General features: G+C 33.2%; 1 protein-coding gene across 1 annotated transcript in view; it reads left to right on the top strand.

Moving 5' to 3' along the window:
- The first annotated feature begins 2412 nt into the window (after positions 1–2412).
- Positions 2413–16797, top strand: part of LOC127727802 (mucin-2-like) — a 62136-nt gene continuing 47751 nt past the window's right edge. Inside the window, exons 1-11 of the mRNA XM_052234918.1 lie at positions 2413–2456; positions 3206–3492; positions 4173–4308; positions 4658–4765; positions 5711–5973; positions 6362–6500; positions 7555–7734; positions 13585–13847; positions 14237–14375; positions 14903–15082; positions 16057–16319. Of these exons, the coding sequence (XP_052090878.1) occupies positions 3208–3492; positions 4173–4308; positions 4658–4765; positions 5711–5973; positions 6362–6500; positions 7555–7734; positions 13585–13847; positions 14237–14375; positions 14903–15082; positions 16057–16319 (1956 nt within the window). The 5' untranslated portion in view covers positions 2413–2456; positions 3206–3207. The remainder of the gene's footprint in view (positions 2457–3205; positions 3493–4172; positions 4309–4657; positions 4766–5710; positions 5974–6361; positions 6501–7554; positions 7735–13584; positions 13848–14236; positions 14376–14902; positions 15083–16056; positions 16320–16797) is intronic.

Genomic DNA, 16797 nt, shown 5'->3' with positions numbered 1-16797 from the left:
ATAAAGTTAAATATTTTGATGGATCTCTGTCTTTTTTCCCCATCGTGATGTATGAGGATGCGCCCAAAAATTTGTTAATATTCTTTCTTTTTATTATTAACTTCTTTAGGCAAGGAGGAAAGAAAAAGATAAAGATAGAAAATTAAGTAAGGGGAAGTACTTCAGCATGTCTATATCTAACTGATAAATTGGAGGATATATCAGGTTACATTTACGTTAGTAAAGACCATCAAGCAAATGTATCATTGGCTTTGTCAGATTAAAAATACACACAGGAGTCCCTCTATTCATCCAAAAATGCGTTTAACAGTTTTCAAAATTCAATAGCAAAACATACATGTTAGTATAGCTATATAATCAAATTAAGGCCTGACACACTTTTTCATACGACGAACACACATTCACTCGTATTTAGTAGTCCAAAATTAGATGTTTAACTGAGTGTTTTTCTTCACCAAGCTCATGTCTACATACTGAAAAAAGTGCCCACAAACCTTTTAAAACCCCGCTTCATATTCAATGTGCCTGTACAAAGTCAGGAGCTTGTAATTCAGTGTTTGTCCTGGTTGCTTTCTACCTTTTTTGCTTTTCGATAATTGTTCTTAGCATTAATCAGGCCGTTGGTTGTCTCTTTTGAATAACTTCATTGTTTGTCATGTCGATGTCTTTAATAGCTTACTTGACGTTATGTATTTTGCTCATTGTTGAAGATCGTACGATGACCCATTGTTTTCAATATGAGGTCTTAATTCAATGTGAAACGTCAAGTCTAACGTTACATCTGTTTGAACTGTTTGATGAAGTTTTATGGGTTTTGAGCAAAGATGAAATCTTCATATCTTGCTTGAATATATATGTACTTTTAAGGCTCAAAAATATTATTTTTATTAACAGTATTCTATTATTATTCTCTCTTTTATTTCAGCTGTTCGCATCCCTTACCTCGTCGACCATTGCAAAGAGATTTACACTGTCGAGAAGATTTATAACCAATCGCCTTATTGAACAAGGGAGATAATTAACAACAAGGAAATCATTAAGATGATCAAAACTGATCTTATGGTCGGTCTTGGTCACTGTCTTTGTATATTATGTTATTGTTAAGATAGTGAGAAAAGAAAAATGAACAAAACTGTCGATCAATCAGGTTTGAAACTTTCAGCTAACGTGTTGCTGAGAAGTACAGGATGACCTTAATTACCACCAGACGGGTATACGGTAAGCGTTGTTATTTAGCGACAATTGAATTTTATTTTCAGATTAATTGTTTTAATGAAATTGGAGATCACAGTTTTTGAAGGAGAAGAAGGTTTCGGGGTAAAAAGAAGAAAAAACCATATCTACAGACCACCATTATATCCACAGAGGGTAAGTACTTGTATTTCCATATAAATCTTATATTTCAGCTTTTCCCGTTAACCATGTAAAGAATCGTATGTCAACACAGTTGTTGAGTAGTATTCCGATATTTAAATGGAAGTTGATGGTCAAATAGACGTTAGCGATTCCAACTCATGAGAGGAAAATGCTGAAGCAATCGTTTAACAAAAGTAAAGTCGAATAATGTTGTATTTGAGGTAAGTTTTTATAATCATCTTTGTGAACTTTTATATTTTTAAGATTGCTATATATATTACGATGGAAATTGCTAATGCACTTGTTCAGAAAAAAAGAGACATCAAGCTTGTCAAGAAAACACAGCTGTGTAAATCGTTTTCTACAGTGGGAAGTGTATTCTACAGTGGGAAGTGTATTCTACAGTGGGAAGTGTATTCTACAGTGAGAAGTGTATTCTACAGTGGGAAGTGTATTCTACAATGGAATCGAGCGACAACACAATAATTTGTAAGCAAACATATGATACGTATGTATTACAAAGTCCATTATGCAATGTAAGTATGATTTAATACTCAATTGCTGCTCTAAAGTAATTTCATGTCTTTTCATTTGAATTTGATTAAAGCTGCTTGGATGGTAAGTATATTTATATTGCTGCCGATGATCAGTAAGTATAGTATTTAACACAAATATCATGGAACTTATGTTATTAATGGAAATTAATTAAGAAACATGTTGTCCAGAGCCTTACAAACTAAATATCATATACAACATGTTTCTTATGTTAATATTTCATTTTATTTGTATACTTTTAATTACATGTTTTTATTCTCGTATTTTTATTCTAAATGGAAACAAAAGCAGCAAACATATTTTCCAGAGCCTCATTCTTAAATTAATAAGGAATTAACACGTTTGCTAAATATTTGTTTCCATCAAAGATAAATATACACATACTACTTAATAATTTATGTTGTTGTTAGAGAAATATTCTACGTTATGAAAATTGTATAAAAAAAGAGCACTAAACACAGAACATGAAATCCTGACAATTTCTGTTATTTCTTTTGTTTTAGAAAATGTGGTCATAGCTAACCCATCTGAACCGCCATCACCAGGTAACTATATATATAGATTATTATAAGACAGGTCGATCCAGACTAAATGTTAAAGAGATAAACTTTTATATTGTTTTTTCGAGTGGTATTACATGCAATCAGATGGACTTACTGCTACATGTATTCGCAAGTATGATAATTTTATTCACGATTGTTCATCTTAATCCGAATAGTATACATGTTTTGAGCACAAACGACGCACCATTTCCTTGTATTTTACCTAAATGCAGTGGTTTAAATAGTCCGTTTTAAATAACAAATATTCAGCTAAGAGAGGCCTTGGGCCAGTCCCCCATATATACTAAACAATGAAATGAATAATTTATAAGCTTTATTCCGATGAAAAGGAAGCTATCATGGTGATTAATTGCTGTGTGACGAAGTATAAAAAAGACTCATCTTCACAGTAGTAGTGTTTGAACATTGCATTGATATGTTTATAAAATGGCTTTATTATATATTTCGGAATAAAACACTGTAAGGTTAAATTAAACTTTTATAACAGAAACTAATGCAGGGTTGCTAATATCTTTTATCTCAAATACTAACTTACCTTGTATGATCTTTTATATTAAGTTTCAGCATCTATTTTACGTCTTAGAAAAAAAGGTCTGTTTGTTTATATTCTTGATCTTGCGAAAAAACATCGTGACACTCGATAACACATCGCGATGAAATCACTCGAAGAAACCCGATCAAATCATCGGGATGACGTAATTATTTTGAATATAATCATATGGTATTTTAAGGAATGTGTGATAAAGCACTTGGAATGAGTGATGATAGTATTGATGGAACCGTGTCCTACTCGTCATTTACGATAAACAGTGGGAAAGGAGGGCTTGAAAATCCATGGCTGCCCGAGTCTGGAAAATTTATTGGATCATTTATCCAAGTTGATTTTCAACGAGTTGGCTTCTTCACAAAAATTGAAATAAAAGGTGGAATGATTAATGAAAGAACAGGATATGTAAAAGATGTTAGAGTAGAAATCCTTAAAGAAAAAAATAATAATGATAGCTGGAAGGAGGTCGGCGTAAGTATTTTAATTTTCCAAACTTCCACACGAAAACGATTAAATTCAAAGTTCATTTTCACAAATGCAGCTTCATGTAAAAATCAATATAGTTTCTCATAATGTTGACAACTTAAAACATATTTTGAACTTAAACCGTTTTACTCATCGCTTCTATTTATCGATACACGACAGACAAATAAATGCTTCAATAAACTATTTAGTACGTCATTAAAATAACAAAAAATCTTCCAAATTTGAATTTTTTGTTAAAATGTTGGTGAAACGAGAAAAAAAATCTATAAGAAATGATTGAAATAGATTTTGTTTTGATGCTCTAAACTATCACAGGTTGATTAGAAATGAAACATATTTTCTATTTTTTCAAATAAAAAAAATCGATTGTTTCTGACATTATAAAAAAATCGATTGTTTCTGACATTATTGTTGCATTTAGGTTGGTTTGGATTACATTCAGTCATGAGCGTTGTAATTTTGTGATGCATTGTGGCCTAGTTGACGGGTTTTAATCGAAACAACTTAAATATTCAGGTCGTACGTCTTTTATGTCTGAAATTAAAAATTTAAAGGAAATCATATATATTACATGATAAAGAATTTTAAAATTGTATCTGAACTTTTGTTCTTTTGTGAAAAAGGATATTAAAAGAATGAGAAAAAACTTTTCTATTTGTTGACAGACATTCAAAGCAAACACAGATGTGAATACAACAGACATTTTAAGTTTCAACATGACTATAGGATATGCAATACGATTACAACCAATAACTTGGAAAGACTACCCTATAATTGGATTTGAAGTTTTTGGATGTCTACGTAAGTATCTTCTATTAAAAGTTTATCAAAAGGCGTACGTAATAACGAACTTCACCTAGTATATTTGATCTTCAATTATAAGGAAGACAAATCTAATGAATCTAATAAAAAATGTCAAATCACACACAATATTACCAACAAAACAACTTTCATGTCATCTTGAATTTGAACATTGCAAAAAAATCCCATATGTTCCCTTTTACTTGACTATAGTATTTTTGCGTCATTAGTAGAGGACAAAATCGACATCTTAATGTATAGATGATATTGACAATTTTATTCAGTTATATATGTGTTAAAATAAATGTACTAATCTTGTAATGATGGTGATGTTTTCTGTTTTCTACAGCGTCAACCCCAACTACAGGTACTCAAGCTGGAGCACCAGGAACAAGTGCACCTTTGATTCAAACAACTCAACCGTCGGTAACCACTGGGCCCGCTTCTACAACTGCAGGTATTTTCTAAAAATAGAAAATCTGAAATTCATTATCGTTGTTGTTTAACATTACAAGTACGTTCTTGTCCCTGCTGATTAAGCCCCAACCAACATCGTTTTTGTGTGTAAATCACATTGCAAAAACTGCTTGATAAATGAACTAGGGATTGACAATTCATTTGGAAACTCAACATTTACACCAACGACACTAACCAAGGAGGACGTCCTGTATAATTATAGGGTCTTTTGTATGTTTCTTTTGAATTTCAACCAAAGATGTAGAACTTGCTCTTCCTTTACTGTATTGGATACCTTAATTGATCAAGTGTCCTTACAAACAACGTTATATAACTGGGTCTTCCAAGTACTCCACGAAACCTCATTCTAAATTATTAACATCAATTTATTCAGCTACCAAAGCCGGGCTTCAAATGTTTAGTAAAACTACCTATTCTAGAGTAGGTGTGAATCATATACAGATGCTGAAAAGTTTAAAGATCTGTTAGAGTACATACAATCTATAACTATTTCGTCTTGCAAATAGTATTAAGATATTTAAATTTTCTATACTTTACACAAGTATTTCCTATTCCAAACTAAAAGGCAAATTGAAAGAGTTGGTCCTATTTTGTTTCATAAGAAAGAAAGGCCAACATAGATACAAGTGTCTTATCTTAGGGAGGGATAAATCGTACTTTGTAAAAAACCACTCTGAATCGAACAAGCAATTCTCTGAAACTGATATTATCAAGATGCTTGATGTCTTGATTGACAACATAATTGTTACGTTTGAAGAACGTGTTTTTCAACTGACAATCGGCATTCCCATAGGAACCATCTGTGCGGCTCTTTTTGCCGACTTCATACAGGAGTTTCTTAGAAAGAATAAAAGGAAGCTGGCATTATCCGTTCACTTCACTTTCCTTGTATTTCAATTTATATTATTGCTTTTTGAATTTATAGGTTTGGAAAAATGTCCAGACGATACGCCAAATGGCCCATTAAATTTTGAAACTGTGACTTCTTCATCGAATCCAGATGGTGCTGAAAACGCTTTAACACCTTCAGGATGGAAACCGTCAGCTGAAGACGAAAAGCCAGTTTTAGAGTTATCAACAAGTGACAGTAATCCGATAATGAATGTTGCTCTAGTAACACAATTTGCTGACAGCATTGATGTCAAACTTTATAATGACAACGTTTTAGTTTATGAGGAGACAGTCAAGGTATGCTATTTTATTATTATCATCTGATTGTAATATTAATGAAAAAGAAGACAACTTCAATTTATTAACTACGAAACGCACGAAAAGCAGTTCTGAAATTCTAGTATTACCAAAGAATGTTTACAAATTACGTTACATTGTACTCAAGTGTCGATATTTAGGGGATTATGATTCTTTTCGTAAAGACATGAACATTAGTCTATGATTTCAATTATTTTTTAGTAATAAAACGTTGCATTAAGACTATAGTCGTCTATCAATACTAAGCCCTGTATATATTGGTTACACCATTTAAGGTAAAGATGCCCATGAAATGACACTATACAATGCAATATACTTCTCCATAATAGACACATTCATACATTCAGAGGGCTATGTATTTCAACAGGCACAACCAAATGGCATCGTAGAACTGGAATTTATCAAACCTCTGTTGGCTGACAAGATAACATTGACGATAATACCTGACCAAACACCTAATGCCACTCCGGTTGTTAAAAGTGTCATCGTGGAGGCTTGTATTAAAGGTAACTACTTTTGTTGTACTGTATATTCAAATTAACAATTAGATTTAATAAACTGCTCCGTAAAACCCGATAAATAAAGGCAACAGTAGTATACCGCTGTTCGAAACTCATAAATCGATAGAGATAAAAACCAATCCGGCTTACAAACTAAAACTGAGGGAAACGCATTAAATATAAGAGAAGAACAACGACACAACAAAAACACAACATTAAAATGTAACACACACAGAAACGAACTATAACATAACAATGGCCATTTTCCTGACTTGGTACAGTACATTTTAAGAAATAAATGGTGGGTTGAACCTGGCTTTGTGGCATGCCAAACATCCCGCTTTAATGGCAACGTCAAACACAACACCAAAACGACAACATCACATGACAGGACCACAATACAAATAAATGGGAGAACATATAGGACAAAGAAACACACGAATAATAGCTAACAAAAGGTACTAGGCTTAAAATTCAATACACCAGACGTGCGTCTCGTCCACACAAGACCATCCAGTGACGCTCAGATGAAAAAAGCTTGAAAGCCAAAACAAGTACAAAGCCGAAGAGCACCAAGGACCAAAATTATAAAATTATAACCAATATATAAAAATGCATATAATCTTATATTTGCCATATTATATTCATTCATATGTATTGAAAAAAGAGTATGAACAATTCTATCTTTGAATCCTTGATATATAAGAATATACCTATCAATGTTTTGTCTTAATTTGTGATTGCTTGTAAACATGGATTGAGTATGTTGAGGTTTAAGCGTTCATGATGAAGGCTACTAAAAAAAGCGCTCGGTCGGACAAAATTGATTTTGTGTTATTTTCATATATATTACCAACAAAACAACTTTCATGTCATCTTGAATTTGAACATTGCAAAACAATCCCATATGTTCCCTTTTACTTGATTATTATTTTTTTGCTTCATTAGTGGAGAACAAAATCGACATCTTAATGTATAGAAGATATTGACAATTTTATTCAGTTATATATGTGTTAAAATAAATGTATTAAGCCTGTGATGATAGTGATGTTTTCTATAGCTGTGACCACAGGACAACCAGCCACAACACCTACATCGTCTCCAGTGATTACCTCTGGAACACCTTCTACAGCGTCAACCCCAACTACAGGTACTCAAGCTGGAGCACCAGGAACAAGTCCACCTTTGATTCAAACAACTCAACCGTCGGTAACCACTGGACCCGCTTCCACAACTGCAGGTAACTTTTAAAGTCAGAACATCTGAAATTCATTATCGTTGTTGTTTTACATGACAAATACGTTGTTGTCCTGCAGATAAAACCCCAATGAACATCTTTTTATGTGTAAATCACATTACATAAACTGCTTGGTAAATGAACTAGGGATTGACATTTCACTTGAAAACTCAATATTTACCCCAACGACACTAACCAAGGAGGACGTATTGTATAATTATAGGGTCTTTTGTATGTTAATTTTGAATTTCAACCAAAGATGCGGAACGTGATCTTCCTTAACTGTATTAAATACCTAAATTGAATAAGTGTCCTAACAAACAACGTTATATTACTGGGTCTTCCAAGTACTCCACAAAACCTCTTTCCAAATTATTAACATCAATGTATTCAGCAACCGAAGCCAGGCTTCAAATTTATTGTAAAACTACCTATTCTAGAGTAGGTGTGAATCATATACAGATGCAAAAAAAAGTTTAAAGATCTGTTAGAGAACATACAATCTAAGACTATTTCGTTTTGCAAATAGTATTAAGATATCTTAATTTTCTATACTTTACACAAGTGTTTCCCATTCCAAACTAAAAGGCAAATTGAAAGAGTTGATCATATTTTGTTTCATAAGAAAGAAAGGCCAACATAGGTACAAGTGTCTTGTCTTAGATAGGAACAAATCATACTTTGTAAAAAAATACTCTGAATCAAATAAGCAATTCTCTGAAATTGATATTATCGAGATGTTTGATGTCTTGATTGACAACATAATTGTTACGTTTGGAAGACGTGTATTTCAACTAACAATCGGGATTCCCATAGGAACCAACTGTGCGGCTCTTTTTGCCGACTTGTATCTTTATTGATATGAGGTTAACTTCATACAGGAGTTTCTTAGGAAGAATGAAAGGAAGCTGTCATTATCCTTTGACTTCACTTTCCTTGTATTCCAATTTAAACCATTGCTTTTTGAATTTACAGGTTTGGGAAAATGTCCGGACGATACGCCAAATGGCCCATTAAAATTTGAAACTGTGACTTCTTCATCGAATCCAGATGGTGCTGAAAACGCTTTAATACCTTTAGGATGGAAACCGTCAGCTGAAGACGAAAAGCCAGTTTTAGAGTTATCAACAAATGACAGTAATCCGATAATGAATGTTGCTCTAGTAACACAATTTGTCGACAGCATTGATGTCAAACTTTATAATGACAACGTTTTAGTTTATGAGGAGACAGTCAAGGTATGATATTTTATTATTATCATCTGATTGTAATATTAATGAAAAAGAAGACAACTTCAATTTATTAACTACGAAACGCACGAAAAGCAGTTCTGATATTCTAGTATAACCAAAGAATGTTTACAAATTACGTTACATTGTACTCAAGTGTCGTTGTTTAGGGGATTATGATTCTTTTCGTAAAGACATGAACATTTAGTGTTTGATTACAATTTTATTTTAGTAATGAAACGTTGCATTAAGACTATAGTCGTCTGTCAATACTTAGCACTGTGTATATTGGTAACACCATTTAAGGTAAAGATACCCATTAAATGACACTATACAATGCAATATAGTACTCCATAATAGGCACATTCATACATTCAGAAGGCTATGTATTTCAACAGGCACAACCAAATGGCATCGCAGAACTGGAATTTATCAAACCTCAGTTGGCTGACAAGGTAACATTGACAATAATACCTGACCAAACACCTAATGCAACTCCGGTTGTAAAAAGTGTCACCGTGGAGGCTTGTATTAAAGGTAACTAATTTTGTTGTACTGTACATTCAAATTAACCATTAGATTTGATAAACTGCTCCGTAAAAAACGATAGAATGTTAAAATGCATATAATCTTATATTTGCCATATTATATTCATTCATATGTATTGACAAAACAGTATGAACAATGTTATCTTTAAATCCTTTTTTATTGAATATAACTATCAATGTTATGTCTTAATTTGTGATTGCTTGTAGACATGGATTGAATATGTTGAGGTTTGACCGTTCATGATAAAGGCTATTGAAAAAAGCGCTCGGTCGGACACAATTGATTTTCTGTTATTTTCATATATATGACCAACAAAACAACTTTCATGTCATCTTGAATTTGAACACTGCAAAACAATCCCATATGTTCCCTTTTATTTGATTATTATATTTTTGCTTCATTAGTGGAGGACAAAATCGACATCTTAATGTATAGATGATATTGACAATTTATTCAGTTATATATGTGTTAAAATAAATGTACTAAGCCTGTGATGACAGTGATGTTTTCTGTAGCTCTGACCACAGGACAACCAGCCACAACACCTACATCGTCTCCAGTGATTACCTCTGGAACACCTTCTACAGCGTCAACCCCAACTACAGGTACTCAAGCTGGAGCACCAGGAACAAGTCCACCTTTGATTCAAACAACTCAACCGTCGGTAACCACTGGACCCGCTTCTACAACTGCAGGTATTTTTTAAAGTCAGAAAATCTGAATTTCATTATCGTTGTTGTTTTACATGACAAATACGTTGTTGTCCTGCAGATAAAGCCCCAATGAACATCATTTCTATGTGTAAATCACATTACATAAACTGCTTGATAAATGAACTAGGGATTGACATTTCACTTGAAAACTCAACATTTACCCCAACGACACTAACCAAGGAGGACGTTCTGTATAGTTATAGGGTCTTTTGTATGTTTCTTTTGAATTTCAACCAAAGATGCGGAACGTGCTCAAGTGTCCTAACAAATAACGTTATATTACTGGGTCTTCCAAGTACTCCACAAAATCTCTATCTAAATTATTCACATCAATTTATTCAGCAACCAAAGCCGGGCTTCAAATTTACTGTAAAACTACATATTCTAAAGTAGGTGTGAATCATATACAGATGCTAAAAAAAGTTTAAAGATCTGTTAGAGAACATACAATCTAAGACTATTTCGTTTTGCAAATAGTATTAAGATATCTTAATTTTCTATACTTTACACAAGTGTTTCCCATTCCAAACTAAAAGGCAAATTGAAAGAGTTAATCATATTTTGTTTCATAAGAAAGAAAGGCCAACATAGGTACAAGTGTCTTGTCTTAGATAGGAACAAATCATACTTTGTAAAAAAATACTCTGAATCAAATAAGCAATTCTCTGAAATTGATATTATCGAGATGTTTGATGTCTTGATTGACAACATAATTGTTACGTTTGGAAGACGTGTATTTCAACTAACAATCGGGATTCCCATAGGAACCAACTGTGCGGCTCTTTTTGCCGACTTGTATCTTTATTGATATGAGGTTAACTTCATACAGGAGTTTCTTAGGAAGAATGAAAGGAAGCTGTCATTATCCTTTGACTTCACTTTCCTTGTATTCCAATTTAAACCATTGCTTTTTGAATTTACAGGTTTGGGAAAATGTCCGGACGATACGCCAAATGGCCCATTAAAATTTGAAACTGTGACTTCTTCATCGAATCCAGATGGTGCTGAAAACGCTTTAATACCTTTAGGATGGAAACCGTCAGCTGAAGACGAAAAGCCAGTTTTAGAGTTATCAACAAGTGACAGTAATCCGATAATGAATGTTGCTCTAGTAACACAATTTGTCGACAGCATTGATGTCAAACTTTATAATGACAACGTTTTAGTTTATGAGGAGACAGTCAAGGTATGATATTTTATTATTATCATCTGATTGTAATATTAATGAAAAAGAAGACAACTTCAATTTATTAACTACGAAACGCACGAAAAGCAGTTCTGATATTCTAGTATAACCAAAGAATGTTTACAAATTACGTTACATTGTACTCAAGTGTCGTTGTTTAGGGGATTATGATTCTTTTCGTAAAGACATGAACATTTAGTGTTTGATTACAATTATATTTTAGTAATGAAACGTTGCATTAAGACTATAGTCGTCTGTCAATACTTAGCACTGTGTATATTGGTAACACCATTTAAGGTAAAGATACCCATTAAATGACACTATACAATGCAATATAGTACTCCATAATAGGCACATTCATACATTCAGAAGGCTATGTATTTCAACAGGCACAACCAAATGGCATCGCAGAACTGGAATTTATCAAACCTCAGTTGGCTGACAAGGTAACATTGACAATAATACCTGACCAAACACCTAATGCAACTCCGGTTGTAAAAAGTGTCACCGTGGAGGCTTGTATTAAAGGTAACTAATTTTGTTGTACTGTACATTCAAATTAACCATTAGATTTGATAAACTGCTCCGTAAAAAACGATAGAATGTTAAAATGCATATAATCTTATATTTGCCATATTATATTCATTCATATGTATTGACAAAACAGTATGAACAATGTTATCTTTAAATCCTTTTTTATTGAATATAACTATCAATGTTATGTCTTAATTTGTGATTGCTTGTAGACATGGATTGAATATGTTGAGGTTTGACCGTTCATGATAAAGGCTATTGAAAAAAGCGCTCGGTCGGACACAATTGATTTTCTGTTATTTTCATATATATGACCAACAAAACAACTTTCATGTCATCTTGAATTTGAACACTGCAAAACAATCCCATATGTTCCCTTTTACTTGATTATTATATTTTTGCTTCATTAGAGGAGGACAAAATCGACATCTTAATGTATAGATGATATTGACAATTTATTCAGTTATATATGTGTTAAAATAAATGTACTAAGCCTGTGATGACAGTGATGTTTTCTGTAGCTCTGACCACAGGACAACCAGCCACAACACCTACATCGTCTCCAGTGATTACCTCTGGAACACCTTCTACAGCGTCAACCCCAACTACAGGTACTCAAGCTGGAGCACCAGGAACAAGTCCACCTTTGATTCAAACAACTCAACCGTCGGTAACCACTGGACCCGCTTCTACAACTGCAGGTATTTTTTAAAGTCAGAAAATCTGAATTTCATTATCGTTGTTGTTTTACATGACAAATACGTTGTTGTCCTGCAGATAAAGCCCCAATGAACATCATTTCTATGTGTAAATCACATTACATAAACTGCTTGATAAATGAACTAGGGATTGACATTTCACTTGAAAACTCAACATTTACCCCAACGACACTAACCAAGGAGGACGTTCTGTATAGTTATAGGGTCTTTTGTATGTTTCTTTTGAATTTCAACCAAAGATGCGGAACGTGCTCAAGTGTCCTAACAAATAACGTTATATTACTGGGTCTTCCAAGTACTCCACAAAATCTCTATCTAAATTATTCACATCAATTTATTCAGCAACCAAAGCCGGGCTTCAAATTTACTGTAAAACTACATATTCTAAAGTAGGTGTGAATCATATACAGATGCTAAAAAAAGTTTAAAGATCTGTTAGAGAACATACAATCTAAGACTATTTCGTTTTGCAAATAGTATTAAGATATCTTAATTTTCTATACTTTACACAAGTGTTTCCCATTCCAAACTAAAAGGCAAATTGAAAGAGTTGATCATATTTTGTTTCATAAGAAAGAAAGGCCAACATAGGTACAAGTGTCTTGTCTTAGATAGGAACAAATCATACTTTGTAAAAAAATACTCTGAATCAAATAAGCAATTCTCTGAAATTGATATTATCGAGATGTTTGATGTCTTGATTGACAACATAATTGTTACGTTTGGAAGACGTGTATTTCAACTAACAATCGGGATTCCCATAGGAACCAACTGTGCGGCTCTTTTTGCCGACTTGTATCTTTATTAATATGAGGTTAACTTCATACAGGAGTTTCTTAGGAAGAATGAAAGGAAGCTGTCATTATCCTTTGACTTCACTTTCCTTGTATTCCAATTTAAACTATTGCTTTTTGAATTTACAGGTTTGGGAAAATGTCCGGACGATACGCCAAATGGCCCATTAAAATTTGAAACTGTGACTTCTTCATCGAATCCAGATGGTGCTGAAAACGCTTTAACACCTTTAGGATGGAAACCGTCAGCTGAAGACGAAAAGCCAGTTTTAGAGTTATCAACAAGTGACAGTAATCCGATAATGAATGTTGCTCTAGTAACACAATTTGTCGACAGCATTGATGTCAAACTTTATAATGACAACGTTTTAGTTTATGAGGAGACAGTCAAGGTATGATATTTTATTATTATCATCTGATTGTAATATTAATGAAAAAGAAGACAACTTCAATTTATTAACTACGAAACGCACGAAAAGCAGTTCTGATATTCTAGTATAACCAAAGAATGTTTACAAATTACGTTACATTGTACTGAAGTGTCGTTGTTTAGGGGATTATGATTCTTTTCGTAAAGACATGAACATTTAGTGTTTGATTACAATTATATTTTAGTAATGAAACGTTGCATTAAGACTATAGTCGTCTGTCAATACTTAGCACTGTGTATATTGGTAACACCATTTAAGGTAAAGATACCCATTAAATGACACTATACAATGCAATATAGTACTCCATAATAGGCACATTCATACATTCAGAAGGCTATGTATTTCAACAGGCACAACCAAATGGCATCGCAGAACTGGAATTTATCAAACCTCAGTTGGCTGACAAGATAACATTGACAATAATACCTGACCAAACACCTAATGCAACTCCGGTTGTAAAAAGTGTCACCGTGGAGGCTTGTATCAAAGGTAACTAATTTTGTTGTACTGTACATTCAAATTAACCATTAGATTTGATAAACTGCTCCGTAAAAAACGATAGAATGTTAAAATGCATATAATCTTATATTTGCCATATTATATTCATTCATATGTATTGACAAAAGAGTATGAACAATGTTATCTTTAAATCCTTTTTTATTGAATATAACTATCAATGTTATGTCTTAATTTGTGATTGCTTGTAGACATGGATTGAATATGTTGAGGTTTGACCGTTCATGATAAAGCCTATTGAAAAAAGCGCTCAGTCGGACACAATTGATTTTCTGTTATTTTCATATATATGACCAACAAAACAACTTTCATGTCATCTTGAATTTGAACACTGCAAAACAATCCCATATGTTCCCTTTTACTTGATTATTATATTTTTGCTTCATTAGTGGAGGACAAAATCGACATCTTAATGTATAGATGATATTGACAATTTATTCAGTTATATATGTGTTAAAATAAATGTACTAAGCCTGTGATGACAGTGATGTTTTCTGTAGCTCTGACCACAGGACAACCAGCCACAACACCTACATCGTCTCCAGTGATTACCTCTGGAACACCTTCTACAGCGTCAACCCCAACTACAGGTACTCAAGCTGGAGCACCAGGAACAAGTCCACCTTTGATTCAAACAACTCAACCGTCGGTAACCACTGGACCCGCTTCTACAACTGCAGGTATTTTTTAAAGTCAGAAAATCTGAATTTCATTATCGTTGTTGTTTTACATGACAAATACGTTGTTGTCCTGCAGATAAAGCCCCAATGAACATCGTTTCTATGTGTAAATCACATTACATAAACTGCTTGATAAATGAACTAGGGATTGACATTTCACTTGAAAACTCAACATTTACCCCAACGACACTAACCAAGGAGGACGTATTGTATAATTATAGGGTCTTTTGTATGTTTCTTTTGAATTTCAACCAAAGATGCGGAACGTGATCTCCTTAACTGTATTAAATACCTAAATTGATTAAGTGTCCTTACAAACAACGTTATATTACTGGGTCTTCCAAGTACTCCACAAAACCTCTTTCTAAATTATTAACATCAATGTATTCAGCAACCAAAGCCAGGCTTCAAATTTATTGTAAAACTACCTATTCTAGAGTAGGTGTGAATCATATACAGATGCTCAAAAAAGTTTAAAGATCTGTTAGAGAACATACAATCTAAGACTATTTCGTATTGCAAATAGTATTAAGATATTTTGATTTTCTATACTTTACACAAGTATTTCCCATTCCAAACTAAAAGGAAAATTAAAAGAGTTGATCCTATTTTGTTCATAAGAAAGAAAGGCCAACATAGGTACAAGTGTCTTGACTTAGGGAGGAATAAATCGTACTTTGTAAAAGAATCACTCTGATTCAAACAAGCAATTCTCTGAAACTGATATTATCGAGATGTTTGATGTCTTGATTGACAACATAATTGTTACGTTTGGAAGACGTGTATTTCAACTAACAATCGGCATTCCCATAGGAGCCAACTGTGCGGCTCTTTTTGCCGACTTGTATCTTTAATCATATGAGGCTGACTGTATACAGGAGTTTTTTTTAGGAAGAATGAAAGGAAACTGGCATTATCCTTTGGCTTCACTTTCCTTGTATTCCAATTTAAACTATTGCTTTTTGAATTTATAGGTTTGGAAAAATGTCCAGACGATACGCCAAAGGGCCCATTAAATTTTGAAACTGTGACTTCTTCATCGAATCCAGATGGTGCTGAAAACGCTTTAACACCTTCAGGATGGAAACCGTCAGCTGAAGACGAAAAGCCAGTTTTAGAGTTATCAACAAGTGACAGTAATCCGATAATGAATGTTGCTCTAAAAACAGAATTTGTTGACAGTATTGTTGTCAAACTTTATAATGACAACGTTTTAGTTTATGAGGAGACTGTCAAGGTATGATATTTTATTATTATCATCTGATTGTAATATTAATGAAAAAGAAGACAACTTCAATTTATTAACTACGAAACGCACGAAAAGCAGTTCTGAAATTATAGTATAACCAAAGAATGTTTACAAATTACGTTACATTGTACTCAAGTTTCGTTGTTAGGGGATTATGATTCTTTTCGTAAAGACACGAACATTTAGTCTTTGATTACAATTATATTTTAGTAATGAAACGTTGCATTAAGACTATAGTCGTCTGTCAATACTAAGCACTGTGTATATTGGTAACACCATTTAAGGTAAAGATACCCATTAAATGACACTATACAATGCAATATAGTACTCCATAATAGGCACATTCATACATTCAGAAGGCTATGTATTTCAACAGGCACAACCAAATGGCATCGTAGAACTGGAATTTATCAAACCTCAGTTGGCTGACAAGATAACATTGACGATAATACCTGACCAAACACCT

This window comes from Mytilus californianus, unplaced genomic scaffold, assembly GCF_021869535.1.
Source record: "Mytilus californianus isolate M0D057914Y unplaced genomic scaffold, xbMytCali1.0.p SCAF_2, whole genome shotgun sequence".
NCBI lineage: Eukaryota > Metazoa > Mollusca > Bivalvia > Mytilida > Mytilidae > Mytilus > Mytilus californianus.
The sequence above is the reverse complement of the archived record's forward strand: the minus strand, read 5'-3'. Positions and strand labels throughout refer to the sequence as shown.